Genomic DNA, 14,872 nt, shown 5'->3' with positions numbered 1-14,872 from the left:
ACTGAGCGCTCCTGTCAAAGCCCCCAATCAAAATATTCAATTCTGATCGTGGTGGGAGAGACACACTGATTATTCAATCCCGTCCCTCCACAGATTGCCTAATATATCATTTAAAACTATCCAAATTAAAGAAAGACCCAGCCAAATTGTACCATCTATTAACCCCCTGAATGAGGCGAACCAAACCAGGTGTCTTTAAATCAACAAATTAACTGTTCAATTCAAAGAACTAAATTCTTAAACGCTATGAAGATCTAAACAATATTTAAAATAGAAAAAATTAGTGTCCTTGCAAATTTACAGTCCAGTGTAGCTTGAAGTTCTCACCGAATGTTACTTGAAGTCTTCACTGAATGTTGCCTGAAGTCCTCACAGAATGTTGCTTGAAGTCATCACATAATGTTGCTTGAAGTCCTCATGGAACGTTGCTTTCCTTCTCCAGTGAATTTCAACAATTAATGACTTGCAAACTCTTTCAATGGAATCAAGCTGAATTTAGAGTTTTTGAGGGATAAAAGATTGTCATCGTCGAACTTCCCTCTCTTCAATTTAAATTACCAGACAACCCTGTTTCGGCTTGAAATTTTTTAGAACTTTGAGAAATAATAATTAAACGGACTAAAAATCCTATTCCTTCTGTTTAAATGGTTGACAGCTCTTTTTCAGGTTTGCTAAATACCGCAGCTGTCTGTGTCACTGTATTTGTGTTCTGTTCGAACAAACTGCCTTCAACTAAAAACCAGTTCAAAATTGAATTGTAACAAATGTATTGCATGAGACCCACTCCCAGTGGCTGTTTCTGTGATATCGAGAATGAACACTTTGAATCGCAGTCTCCAAATGGCTATATGTAAGGCAACCAAAATGCACCTTCCTTTCACTCCTGAGACTTGCTGGTTCTTAAAGCAATACTCACCCCTTGCAACCCGAAAGGCAAAGCGCATATTCCGAAAAAATAACTCCAAGAAAAGGACACATGTCACAGGAACATCATTTGATAAGATGTGTTATTGAATCTACCAGAATTTGAAAATAATGCAGAGTACCACCATCAACATGAAATGCAAATTTTCTGTTTCATTGAAATGTCACAGAACTATTTCAAAGATGGTCAGTGAAAGTCACAAATAAGCAGAGATTAAGGGATTGAGACACAAAATACTGCAGATGTAAGAAATCAAAAATAAAAACAGAAAATGCTGCATAAACTCAGCAGCCCAGTTAGTACCTGTGGAGAGAAACAGTGTTAAAGTTTCAGGTTCATGACCTTTCACCAATTACCATCAGTTTCATCTGAAATCAAAGAGTTCTGATGAAAGGTGATTGACCTGAAACATTAAATATTTCTCTGACCTCAGATCCTGCCAAAACAGCCACCTTTTCCCAGTATTTTCTGTTTCTATTTTATCTATGGGGAATCGAGCGTATACAATATGGACACAGAAACTCTCCTCAGCTAGACACATGAATCTAGTTTCATTTAATTTGTTCAGTTTTCAACCATTTCACCCCGAACTGTCTGGGCTAAATATCAACATGTGCAAAGTAGTGGACTTCCAGTGTCTTGGAGTTGTTGAAATAAGATGAATTGTGTCACTGTACTCGCCATTGTATATCTGTACTCAAACAGATCAGCCATGATCTTATTGAATGGTGAAGCAGACCCAAAGGGGCCGAGTGGCCTACATCTGCTCCTAATTCATATCTTCATATGTTCGTATGTTCTGATTGAAAAGAGACATCACTCACCAGATGTGGAGGCTGTAGTGGACCCAGTTGTAGTTGCTTTCGCTGTTGCAGTGATTCCTTCTGAAGAACAAGATAAATTATCCTAATCTGAAGATTGTGTTTATAAACTTCACATTTGCATTCAACACTAATAACGTTGTTCTACAATGGAACTTTACCCGAAATTATGTCGTTAAAAGATCAACATTGAACGACAGAAATCATCAGATGGGACAATCTCTTGGGGGACAGGTTTTCACAAAAGTGCTTTTGTAACTGTTGTGAAATGCCATTGTTTGAAGTTTGTGATGTACTAAACTTTGCAAGTAATTCCATCCCAAAGGAATGGGTTTATTGTCTTCAGGACGGAGCTGATGGATTGGCATTGTCCACGCCAAAGATGATCATCGCACACTTGTATCAAAAGACTTACTGGTCAATATTGAAAGATACCATTACTTACCAGTGGTAGAAGTGGCTGGAGACACAGTTGTTGTTATTTCTCCTTTTGCTGTCGTTGTCACTTCTGAAGAAAAGGAAAGATTTTCAAAACAACTGCACTCTGACTGCAACTCCAGTAGTATTAATAGAATTCCACCACTAATTATTTTGTTGGCATTAAGGCATAACGCATGAGGTAATCCTTGACGACAGTTACTAACTAGCTTTAAGTACTTCAATTAAAAAGAGCAAACATAAACAGTTGATGGATAAAACAACATTTCCATTACATATTGTGTTTCAAGAGCGTGCTTTCAAGTTACTGTGCAAAAGAAGAAAAGGGAAGACAATTAACAATCGCAACATGTGTCACGACTGAGCGCTCCTGTCAAAGCCCCCAATCAAAATATTCGATTCTGATCGTGGTGGGAGAGACACACTGATTATTCAATCCCGTCCCTCCACAGATTGCCTAATATATCATTTAAAACTATCCAAATTAAAGAAAGACCCAGCCAAATTGTACCATCTATTAACCCCCTGAATGAGGCGAACCAAACCAGGTGTCTTTAAATCAACAAATTAACTGTTCAATTCAAAGAACTAAATTCTTAAACGGTATGAAGATCTAAACAATATTTAAAATAGAAAAAATTAGTGTCCTTGCAAATTTACAGTCCAGTGTAGCTTGAAGTCCTCACCGAATGTTACTTGAAGTCTTCACTGAATGTTGCCTGAAGTCCTCACAGAATGTTGCTTGAAGTCATCACATAATGTTGCTTGAAGTCCTCATGGAACGTTGCTTTCCTTCTCCAGTGAATTTCAACAATTAATGACTTGCAAACTCTTTCAATGGAATCAAGCTGAATTTAGAGTTTTTGAGGGATAAAAGATTGTCATCGTCGAACTTCCCTCTCTTCAATTTAAATTACCAGACAACCCTGTTTCGGCTTGAACTTTTTTAGAACTTTGAGAGATAATAATTAAACGGACTAAAAATCCTATTCCTTCTGTTTAAATGGTTGACAGCTCTTTTTCAGGTTTGCTAAATACCGCAGCTGTCTGTGTCACTGTATTTGTGTTCTGTTCGAACAAACTGCCTTCAACTAAAAACCAGTTCAAAATTGAATTGTAACAAATGTATTGCATGAGACCCACTCCCAGTGGCTGTTTCTGTGATATCGAGAATGAACACTTTGAATCGCAGTCTCCAAATGGCTATATGTAAGGCAACCAAAATGCACCTTCCTTTCACTCCTGAGACTTGCTGGTTCTTAAAGCAATACTCACCCCTTGCAACCCGAAAGGCAAAGCGCATATTCCGAAAAAATAACTCCAAGAAAAGGACACATGTCACAGGAACATCATTTGATAAGATGTGTTATTGAATCTACCAGAATTTGAAAATAATGCAGAGTACCACCATCAACATGAAATGCAAATTTTCTGTTTCATTGAAATGTCACAGAACGATTTCAAAGATGGTCAGTGAAAGTCACAAATAAGCAGAGATTAAGGGATTGAGACACAAAATACTGCAGATGTAAGAAATCAAAAATAAAAACAGAAAATGCTGCATAAACTCAGCAGCCCAGTTAGTACCTGTGGAGAGAAACAGTGTTAAAGTTTCAGGTTCATGACCTTTCATCAATTACCATCAGTTTCATCTGAAATCAAAGAGTTCTGATGAAAGGTGATTGACCTGAAACATTAAATATTTCTCTGACCTCAGATCCTGCCAAAACAGCCACCTTTTCCCAGTATTTTCTGTTTCTATTTTATCTATGGGGAATAGAGCGTATACAATATGGACACAGAAACTCTCCTCAGCTAGACACATGAATCTAGTTTCATTTAATTTGTTCAGTTTTCAACCATTTCACCCCGAACTGTCTGGGCTAAATATCAACATGTGCAAAGTAGTGGACTTCCAGCGTCTTGGAGTTGTTGAAATAAGATGAATTGTGTCACTGTGCTCGCCATTGTATATCTGTACTCAAACAGATCAGCCATGATCTTATTGAATGGTGAAGCAGACTCAAAGGGGCCGAATGGCCTACATCTGCTCCTAATTCATATCTTCATATGTTCGTATGTTCTGATTGAAAAGAGACATCACTCACCAGATGTGGAGGCTGTAGTGGACCCAGTTGTAGTTGCTTTCGCTGTTGTAGTGATTCCTTCTGAAGAACAAGATAAATTATCCTAATCTGAAGATTGTGTTTATAAACTTCACATTTGCATTCAAAACTAATAACGTTGTTCTACAATGGAACTTTACCCGAAATTATGATGTTAAAAGATCAACATTGAACGACAGAAATCATCAGATGGGACAATCTCTTGGGGGACAGGTTTTCACAAAAGTGCTTTTGTAACTGTTGTGAAATGCCATTGTTTGAAGTTTGTGATGTACTGAACTTTGCAAGTAATTCCATCCCAAAGGAATGGGTTTATTGTCTTCAGGACGGAGCTGATGGATTGGCATTGTCCACGCCAAAGATGATCATCGCGCACTTGTATCAAAAGACTTACTGGTCAATATTGAAAGATACCATTACTTACCAGTGGTAGACGTGGCTGGAGACACAGTTGTTGTTATTTCTCCTTTTGCTGTCGTTGTCACTTCTGAAGAAAAGGAAAGATTTTCAAAACAACTGCACTCTGACTGCAACTCCAGCAGTATTAATAGAATTCCACCACTAATTATTTTGTTGGCATTAAGGCATAACGCATGAGGTAATTCTTGACGACAGTTACTAACTAGCTTTAAGTACTTCAATTAAAATAGCAAACATAAACAGTTGATGGATAAAACAACATTTCCATTACAGATTGTGTTTCAAGAGCGTGCTTTCAAGTTACTGTGCAAAAGAAGAAAAGGGAAGACAATTAACAATCGCAACATGTGTTACGACTGAGCGCTCCTGTCAAAGCCCCCAATCAAAATATTCGATTCTGATCGTGGTGGGAGAGACACACTGATTATTCAATCCCGTCCCTCCACAGATTGCCTAATATATCATTTAAAACTATCCAAATTAAAGAAAGACCCAGCCAAATTGTACCATCTATTAACCCCCTGAATGAGGCGAACCAAACCAGGTGTCTTTAAATCAACAAATTAACTGTTCAATTCAAAGAACTAAATTCTTAAACGCTATGAAGATCTAAACAATATTTAAAATAGAAAAAATTAGTGTCCTTGCAAATTTACAGTCCAGTGTAGCTTGAAGTCCTCACCGAATGTAACTTGAAGTCTTCACTGAATGTTGCCTGAAGTCCTCACAGAATGTTGCTTGAAGTCATCACATAATGTTGCTTGAAGTCCTCATGGAACGTTGCTTTCCTTCTCCAGTGAATTTCAACAATTAATGACTTGCAAACTCTTTCAATGGAATCAAGCTGAATTTAGAGTTTTTGAGGGATAAAAGATTGTCATCGTCGAACTTCCCTCTCTTCAATTTAAATTACCAGACAACCCTGTTTCGGCTTGAACTTTTTTAGAACTTTGAGAAATAATAATTAAACGGACTAAAAATCCTATTCCTTCTGTTTAAATGGTTGACAGCTCTTTTTCAGGTTTGCTAAATACCGCAGCTGTCTGTGTCACTGTATTTGTGTTCTGTTCGAACAAACTGTCTTCAACTAAAAACCAGTTCAAAATTGAATTGTAACAAATGTATTGCATGAGACACACTCCCAGTGGCTGGTTCTGTGATATCGAGAATGAACACTTTGAATCGCAGTCTCCAAATGGCTATATGTAAAGCAACCAAAATGCACCTTCCTTTCACTCCTGAGACTTGCTGGTTCTTAAAGCAATACTCACCCCTTGTAACCCTAAAGGCAAAGCGCATATTCCGAAAAAAAAACTACAAGAAAAGGACACATGTCAAAGAAACATCATTTGATAAGATGTGTTATTGAATCTACCAGAATTTGAAAATAATGCAGAGTACCACCATCAACATGAAATGCAAATTTTCTGTTTCATTGAAATGTCACAGAACGATTTCAGAAATGGTCAGTAAAAGTCACAAATAAGCAGAGATTAAGGGATTGAGACACAAAATACTGCAGATGTAAGAAATCAAAAATAAAAACAGAAAATGCTGCATAAACTCAGCAGCCCAGTTAGTACCTGTGGAGAGAAACTGTGTTAAAGTTTCAGGTTCATGACCTTTCACCAATTACCATCAGTTTCATCTGAAATCAAAGAGTTCTGATGAAAGGTGATTGACCTGAAACATTAAATATTTCTCTGACCTCAGATCCTGCCAAAACAGGCACCTTTTCCCAGCATTTTCTGTTTCTATTTTATCTGTGGGGAATAGAGCATATACAATATGGACACAGAAACTCTTCTCAGCAACACACATGAATCTAGTTTCATTTAATTTGTTCAGTTTTCAACCATTTCACCCCGAACTGTCTGGGCTAAATCTCAACATGTGCAAAGTAGTGGACTTCCAGTGTCTTGGAGTTGTTGAAATAAGATGAATTGTGTCACTGTACTCGCCATTGTATAATCTGTACTCAAACAGATCAGCCATGATCTTATTGAATGGTGAAGCATTCTCCATGAGGCCGAATGGCCGACATCTGCTCCTAATTCATATCTTCATACGTTCGTATGTTCTGATTGAAAAGAGACATCACTCACCAGATGTGGAGGCTGTAGTGGACCCAGTTGTAGTTGCTTTCGCTGTTGTAGTGATTCCTTCTGAAGAACAAGATAAATTATCCTAATCTGAAGATTGTGTTTATAAACTTCACATTTGCATTCAAAACTAATAACGTTGTTCTACAATGGAACTTTACCCGAAATTATGTCGTTAAAAGATCAACATTGAACCACAGAAATCATCAGATGGGACAATCTCTTGGGGGACAGGTTTTCACAAAAGTGCTTTTGTAACTGTTGTGAAATGCCATTGTTTGAAGTTTGTGATGTACTAAACTTTGCAAGTAATTCCATCCCAAAGCAATGGGTTTATTGTCTTCAGGACGGAGCTGATGGATTGGCATTGTCCACGCCAAAGATGATCATCGCGCACTTGTATCAAAAGACTTACTGGTCAATATTGAAAGATACCATTACTTACCAGTGGTAGAAGTGGCTGGAGACACAGTTGTTGTTATTTCTCCTTTTGCTGTCGTTGTCACTTCTGAAGAAAAGGAAAGATTTTCAAAACAACTGCACTCTGACTGCAACTCCAGCAGTATTAATAGAATTCCACCACTAATTATTTTGTTGGCATTAAGGCATAACGCATGAGGTAATTCTTGACGACAGTTACTAACAAGCTTTAAGTACTTCAATTAAAATAGCAAACATAAACAGTTGATGGATAAAACAACATTTCCATAACAGATTGTGTTTCAAGAGCGTGCTTTCAAGTTACTGTGCAAAAGAAGAAAAGGGAAGACAATTAACAATCGCAACATGTGTTACGACTGAGCGCTCCTGTCAAAGCCCCCAATCAAAATATTCGATTCTGATCGTGGTGGGAGAGACACACTGATTATTCAATCCCGTCCCTCCATAGATTGCCTAATATATCATTTAAAACTTTCCAAGTTAAAGAAAGACCCAGCCAAATTGTACCATCTATTAACCCCCTGAATGAGGAGAACCAAACCAGGTGTCTTTAAATCAACAAATTAACTGTTCAATTCAAAGAACTAAATTCTTAAATGCAATGAAGATCTGAACAATATTTAAAATAGAAAAAATTAGTGTCCTTGCAAATTTACAGTCCAGTGTTGCTTGAAGTCCTCACCGAATGTTACTTGATGTCTTCACTGAATGTTGCTTGAAGTCCTCACAGAATGTTGCTTGAAGTCATCACATAATGTTGCTTGAAGTCCTCATGGAACGTTGCTTTCCTTCTCCAGTGAATTTCAACAATTAACGACTTGCAAACTCTTTCAATGGAATCAAGCTGAATTTAGAGTTTTTGAGGGATCAAAGATTGTCATCGTCGAACTTCCCTCTCTTCAATTTAAATTACCCAACGTCTCTGTTTCGGCTTGACTTTTTTAGAACTTTGAGAGATAATAATTAAACGGAATAAAAATCCTATTCCTTCTGTTTAAATGGTTGACAGCTCTTTTTCAGGTTTGCTAAATACTGCAGCTGTCTGTGTCACTGTATTTGTGTTCTGTTCGAACAAACTGTCTTCAACTAAAAAACAGTTCAAAATTGAATTGTAACAAATGTATTGCATGAGACTCACTCCCAGTGGCTGTTTCTGTGATATCGAGAATGAACACTTTGAATCGCAGTCTCCAAATGGCTATATGTAAGGCAACCAAAATGCACCTTCCTTTCACTCCTGAGACTTGCTGGTTCTTAAAGCAATACTCACACCTTGCAACCCGAAAGGCAAAGTGCATATTCCGAAAAAAAAACTCCAAGAAAAGGACTCATCTCAAAGGAACATCATTTGATAAGATGTGTTATTGAATCTACCAGAATTTGAAAATAATGCAGAGTACCACCATCAACATGAAATGCAAATTTTCTGTTTCATTGAAATGTCACAGAACGATTTCAAAGATGGTCAGTAAAAGTCACAAATAAGCAGAGATGAAGGGATTGAGACACAAAATACTGCAGATGTAAGAAATAAAAAATAAAAACAGAAAATGCTGCATAAACTCAGCAGCCCAGTTAGTACCTGTGGAGAGAAACAGTGTTAAAGTTTCAGGTTCATGACCTTTCACCAATTACCATCAGTTTCATCTGAAATCAAAGAGTTCTGATGAAAGGTGATTGACCTGAAACATTCAATATTTCTCTGACCTCAGATCCTGCCAAAACAGCCACCTTTTCCCAGTATTTTCTGTTTCTATTTTATCTATGGGGAATCGAGCGTATACAATATGGACACAGAAACTCTCCTCAGCTAGACACATGAATCTAGTTTCATTTAATTTGTTCAGTTTTCAACCATTTCACCCCGAACTGTCTGGGCTAAATATCAACATGTGCAAAGTAGTGGACTTCCAGTGTCTTGGAGTTGTTGAAATAAGATGAATTGTGTCACTGTACTCGCCATTGTATAGCTGTACTCAAACAGATCAGCCATGATCTTATTGAATGGTGAAGCATTCTCCATGAGGCCGAATGGCCTACATCTGCTCCTAATTCATATCTTCATATGTTCGTATGTTCTGATTGAAAAGAGACATCACTCACCAGATGTGGAGGCTGTAGTGGACCCAGTTGTAGTTGCTTTCGCTGTTGTAGTGATTCCTTCTGAAGAACAAGATAAATTATCCTAATCTGAAGATTGTGTTTATAAACTTCACATTTGCATTCAAAACTAATAACGTTGTTCTACAATGGAACTTTACCCGAAATTATGTCGTTAAAAGATCAACATTGAACCACAGAAATCATCAGATGGGGCAATCTCTTGGGGGACAGGTTTTCACAAAAGTGCTTTTGTAACTGTTGTGAAATGCCATTGTTTGAAGTTTGTGATGTACTGAACTTTGCAAGTAATTCCATCCCAAAGGAATGGGTTTATTGTCTTCAGGACGGAGCCGATGGATTGGCATTGTCCACGCCAAAGATGATCATCGCGCACTTGTATCAAAAGACTTACTGGTCAATATTGAAAGATACCATTACTTACCAGTGGTAGAAGTGGCTGGAGACACAGTTGTTGTTATTTCTCCTTTTGCTGTCGTTGTCACTTCTGAAGAAAAGGAAAGATTTTCAAAACAACTGCACTCTGACTGCAACTCCAGCAGTATTAGTAGAATTCCACCACTAATTATTTTGTTGGCATTAAGGCATAACGCATGAGGTAATTCTTGACGACAGTTACTAACTAGCTTTAAGTACTTCAATTAAAATAGCCACCATAAACAGTTGATAGATAAAACAACATTTCCATTACAGATTGTGTTTCACGAGCGGGCTTTCAAGTTACTGTGCCAAAGAAGAAAAGGGAAGACAATTAACAATCGCAACATGTGTTACGACTGAGCGCTCCTGTCAAAGCCCCCAATCAAAATATTCGATTCTGATCGTGGTGGGAGAGACACACTGATTATTCAATCCCGTCCCTCCATAGATTGCCTAATATATCATTTAAAACTTTCCAAGTTAAAGAAAGACCCAGCCAAATTGTACCATCTATTAACCCCCTGAATGAGGAGAACCAAACCAGGTGTCTTTAAATCAACAAATTAACTGTTCAATTCAAAGAACTAAATTCTTAAATGCAATGAAGATCTGAACAATATTTAAAATAGAAAAAATTAGTGTCCTTGCAAATTTACAGTCCAGTGTTGCTTGAAGTCCTCACCGAATGTTACTTGATGTCTTCACTGAATGTTGCTTGAAGTCCTCACAGAATGTTGCTTGAAGTCATCACATAATGTTGCTTGAAGTCCTCATGGAACGTTGCTTTCCTTCTCCAGTGAATTTCAACAATTAACGACTTGCAAACTCTTTCAATGGAATCAAGCTGAATTTAGAGTTTTTGAGGGATCAAAGATTGTCATCGTCGAACTTCCCTCTCTTCAATTTAAATTACCCAACGTCTCTGTTTCGGCTTGACTTTTTTAGAACTTTGAGAGATAATAATTAAACGGAATAAAAATCCTATTCCTTCTGTTTAAATGGTTGACAGCTCTTTTTCAGGTTTGCTAAATACTGCAGCTGTCTGTGTCACTGTATTTGTGTTCTGTTCGAACAAACTGTCTTCAACTAAAAAACAGTTCAAAATTGAATTGTAACAAATGTATTGCATGAGACTCACTCCCAGTGGCTGTTTCTGTGATATCGAGAATGAACACTTTGAATCGCAGTCTCCAAATGGCTATATGTAAGGCAACCAAAATGCACCTTCCTTTCACTCCTGAGACTTGCTGGTTCTTAAAGCAATACTCACACCTTGCAACCCGAAAGGCAAAGTGCATATTCCGAAAAAAAAACTCCAAGAAAAGGACTCATCTCAAAGGAACATCATTTGATAAGATGTGTTATTGAATCTACCAGAATTTGAAAATAATGCAGAGTACCACCATCAACATGAAATGCAAATTTTCTGTTTCATTGAAATGTCACAGAACGATTTCAAAGATGGTCAGTAAAAGTCACAAATAAGCAGAGATGAAGGGATTGAGACACAAAATACTGCAGATGTAAGAAATAAAAAATAAAAACAGAAAATGCTGCATAAACTCAGCAGCCCAGTTAGTACCTGTGGAGAGAAACAGTGTTAAAGTTTCAGGTTCATGACCTTTCACCAATTACCATCAGTTTCATCTGAAATCAAAGAGTTCTGATGAAAGGTGATTGACCTGAAACATTCAATATTTCTCTGACCTCAGATCCTGCCAAAACAGCCACCTTTTCCCAGTATTTTCTGTTTCTATTTTATCTATGGGGAATCGAGCGTATACAATATGGACACAGAAACTCTCCTCAGCTAGACACATGAATCTAGTTTCATTTAATTTGTTCAGTTTTCAACCATTTCACCCCGAACTGTCTGGGCTAAATATCAACATGTGCAAAGTAGTGGACTTCCAGTGTCTTGGAGTTGTTGAAATAAGATGAATTGTGTCACTGTACTCGCCATTGTATAGCTGTACTCAAACAGATCAGCCATGATCTTATTGAATGGTGAAGCATTCTCCATGAGGCCGAATGGCCTACATCTGCTCCTAATTCATATCTTCATATGTTCGTATGTTCTGATTGAAAAGAGACATCACTCACCAGATGTGGAGGCTGTAGTGGACCCAGTTGTAGTTGCTTTCGCTGTTGTAGTGATTCCTTCTGAAGAACAAGATAAATTATCCTAATCTGAAGATTGTGTTTATAAACTTCACATTTGCATTCAAAACTAATAACGTTGTTCTACAATGGAACTTTACCCGAAATTATGTCGTTAAAAGATCAACATTGAACCACAGAAATCATCAGATGGGGCAATCTCTTGGGGGACAGGTTTTCACAAAAGTGCTTTTGTAACTGTTGTGAAATGCCATTGTTTGAAGTTTGTGATGTACTGAACTTTGCAAGTAATTCCATCCCAAAGGAATGGGTTTATTGTCTTCAGGACGGAGCCGATGGATTGGCATTGTCCACGCCAAAGATGATCATCGCGCACTTGTATCAAAAGACTTACTGGTCAATATTGAAAGATACCATTACTTACCAGTGGTAGAAGTGGCTGGAGACACAGTTGTTGTTATTTCTCCTTTTGCTGTCGTTGTCACTTCTGAAGAAAAGGAAAGATTTTCAAAACAACTGCACTCTGACTGCAACTCCAGCAGTATTAGTAGAATTCCACCACTAATTATTTTGTTGGCATTAAGGCATAACGCATGAGGTAATTCTTGACGACAGTTACTAACTAGCTTTAAGTACTTCAATTAAAATAGCCACCATAAACAGTTGATAGATAAAACAACATTTCCATTACAGATTGTGTTTCACGAGCGGGCTTTCAAGTTACTGTGCCAAAGAAGAAAAGGGAAGACAATTAACAATCGCAACATGTGTTACGACTGAGCGCTCCTGTCAAAGCCCCCAATCAAAATATTCGATTCTGATCGTGGTGGGAGAGACACACTGATTATTCAATCCCGTCCCTCCACAGATTGCCTAATATATCATTTAAAACTTTCCAAATTAAAGAAAGACCCAGCCAATTTGTACCATCTATTAACCCCCTGAATGAGGTGAACCAAACCAGGTGTCTTTAAATCAACAAATTAACTGTTCAATTCAAAGAACTAAATTCTTAAATGCAATGAAGATCTGAACAATATATAAAATAGAAAAAATTAGTGTCCTTGCAAATTTACAGTCCAGTGTTGCTTGAAGTCCTCACCGAATGTTACTTGAAGTCTTCACTGAATGGTGCTTGAAGTCCTCACAGAATGTTGCTTGAAGTCATCACATAATGTTGCTTGAAGTCCTCATGGAACGTTGCTTTCCTTCTCCAGTGAATTTCAACAATTAACGACTTGCAAACTCTTTCAATGGAATCAAGCTGAATTTAGAGTTTTTGAGGGATAAAAGATTGTCATCGTCGAACTTCCCTCTCTTCAATTTAAGTTACCCAACGTCTCTGTTTCAGCTTGACTTTTTTAGAACTTTGAGAGATAATAATTAAACGGACTAAAAATCCTATTCCTTCTGTTTAAATGGTTGACAGCTCTTTTTCAGGTTTGCTAAATACCGCAGCTGTCTGTGTCACTGTATTTGTGTTCTGTTCGAACAAACTGTCTTCAACTAAAAACCAGTTCGAAATTGAATTGTAACAAATGTATTGCATGAGACTCACTCCCAGTGGCTGTTTCTGTGATATCGAGAATGAACACTTTGAATCGCAGTCTCCAAATGGCTATATGTAAGGCAACCAAAATGCACCTTCCTTTCACTCCTGAGACTTGCTAGTTCTTAAAGCAATACTCACCCCTTGCAACCCTAAAGGCAAAGCGCATATTCCGAAAATAAAACTCCAAGAAAAGGACTCATGTCAAAGGAACATCATTTGATAAGATGTGTTATTGAATCTACCAGAATTTGAAAATAATGCAGAGTACCACCATCAACATGAAATGCAAATTTTCTGTTTCATTGAAATGTCACAGAACGATTTCAAAAATGGTCAGTAAAAGTCGCAAATAAGCAGAGATTAAGGGATTGAGACACAAAATACTGCAGATATACTAAGAAATACTAAGAAATCAAAAATAAAAACAGAAAATGCTGCATAAACTCAGCAGCCCAGTTCGTACCTGTGGAGAGAAACAGTGTTAAAGTTTCAGGTTCATGACCTTTCACCAATTACCATCAGTTTCATCTGAAATCAAAGAGTTCTGATGAAAGGTGATTGACCTGAAACATTAAATATTTCTCTGACCTCAGATCCTGCCAAAACAGCCACCTTTTCCCAGTATTTTCTGTTTCTATTTTATCTATGGGGAATAGAGTGTATACAATATGGACACAGAAACTCTCCTCAGCTAAACACATGAATCTAGTTTCATTTAATTTGTTCAGTTTTCAACCATTTCACCCCGAACTGTCTGGGCTAAATATCAACATGTGCAAAGTAGTGGACTTCCAGTGTCTTGGAGTTGTTGAAATAAGATGAATTGTGTCACTGTACTCGCCATTGTATAGCTGTACTCAAACAGATCAGCCATGATCTTATTGAATGGTGAAGCATTCTCCATGAGGCCGAATGGCCTACATCTGCTCCTAATTCATATCTTCATATGTTCGTATGTTCTGATTGAAAAGAGACATCACTCACCAGATGTGGAGGCTGTAGTGGACCCAGTTGTAGTTGCTTTCGCTGTTGTAGTGATTCCTTCTGAAGAACAAGATAAATTATCCTAATCTGAAGATTGTGTTTATAAACTTCACATTTGCATTCAAAACTAATAACGTTGTTCTACAATGGAACTTTACCCGAAATTATGTCGTTAAAAATCAACATTGAACCACAGAAATCATCAGATGGGGCAATCTCTTGGGGGACAGGTTTTCACAAAAGTGCTTTTGTAACTGTTGTGAAATGCCATTGTTTGAAGTTTGTGATGTACTGAACTTTGCAAGTAATTCCATCCCAAAGGAATGGGTTTATTGTCTTCAGGACGGAGCCGATGGATTGGCATTGTCCACGCCAAAGATGATCATCGCGCACTTGTATCA

The 14,872-nt window shown here is 37.6% G+C and overlaps 1 protein-coding gene across 1 annotated transcript in view; it reads right to left on the bottom strand.

Annotated features, from left to right (window-relative positions):
- Nucleotides 1–14,872, bottom strand: part of LOC137384934 (mucin-22-like) — a 162,976-nt gene that overhangs the window by 115,271 nt on the left and 32,833 nt on the right. Inside the window, exons 28-38 of the mRNA XM_068059644.1 lie at nucleotides 14,472–14,531; nucleotides 12,360–12,422; nucleotides 11,918–11,977; nucleotides 9,819–9,881; nucleotides 9,377–9,436; nucleotides 7,278–7,340; nucleotides 6,836–6,895; nucleotides 4,735–4,797; nucleotides 4,293–4,352; nucleotides 2,192–2,254; nucleotides 1,750–1,809 (exon numbers count right to left, since the gene is read on the bottom strand). Of these exons, the coding sequence (XP_067915745.1) occupies nucleotides 1,750–1,809; nucleotides 2,192–2,254; nucleotides 4,293–4,352; nucleotides 4,735–4,797; nucleotides 6,836–6,895; nucleotides 7,278–7,340; nucleotides 9,377–9,436; nucleotides 9,819–9,881; nucleotides 11,918–11,977; nucleotides 12,360–12,422; nucleotides 14,472–14,531 (675 nt within the window). The remainder of the gene's footprint in view (nucleotides 1–1,749; nucleotides 1,810–2,191; nucleotides 2,255–4,292; nucleotides 4,353–4,734; nucleotides 4,798–6,835; nucleotides 6,896–7,277; nucleotides 7,341–9,376; nucleotides 9,437–9,818; nucleotides 9,882–11,917; nucleotides 11,978–12,359; nucleotides 12,423–14,471; nucleotides 14,532–14,872) is intronic.

The sequence above is a fragment of the Heterodontus francisci genome, chromosome 27 (genome assembly GCF_036365525.1).
Source record: "Heterodontus francisci isolate sHetFra1 chromosome 27, sHetFra1.hap1, whole genome shotgun sequence".
In the NCBI taxonomy this organism is placed as follows: domain Eukaryota; kingdom Metazoa; phylum Chordata; class Chondrichthyes; order Heterodontiformes; family Heterodontidae; genus Heterodontus; species Heterodontus francisci.
This window is presented reverse-complemented; position numbering and strand designations above follow the sequence as displayed.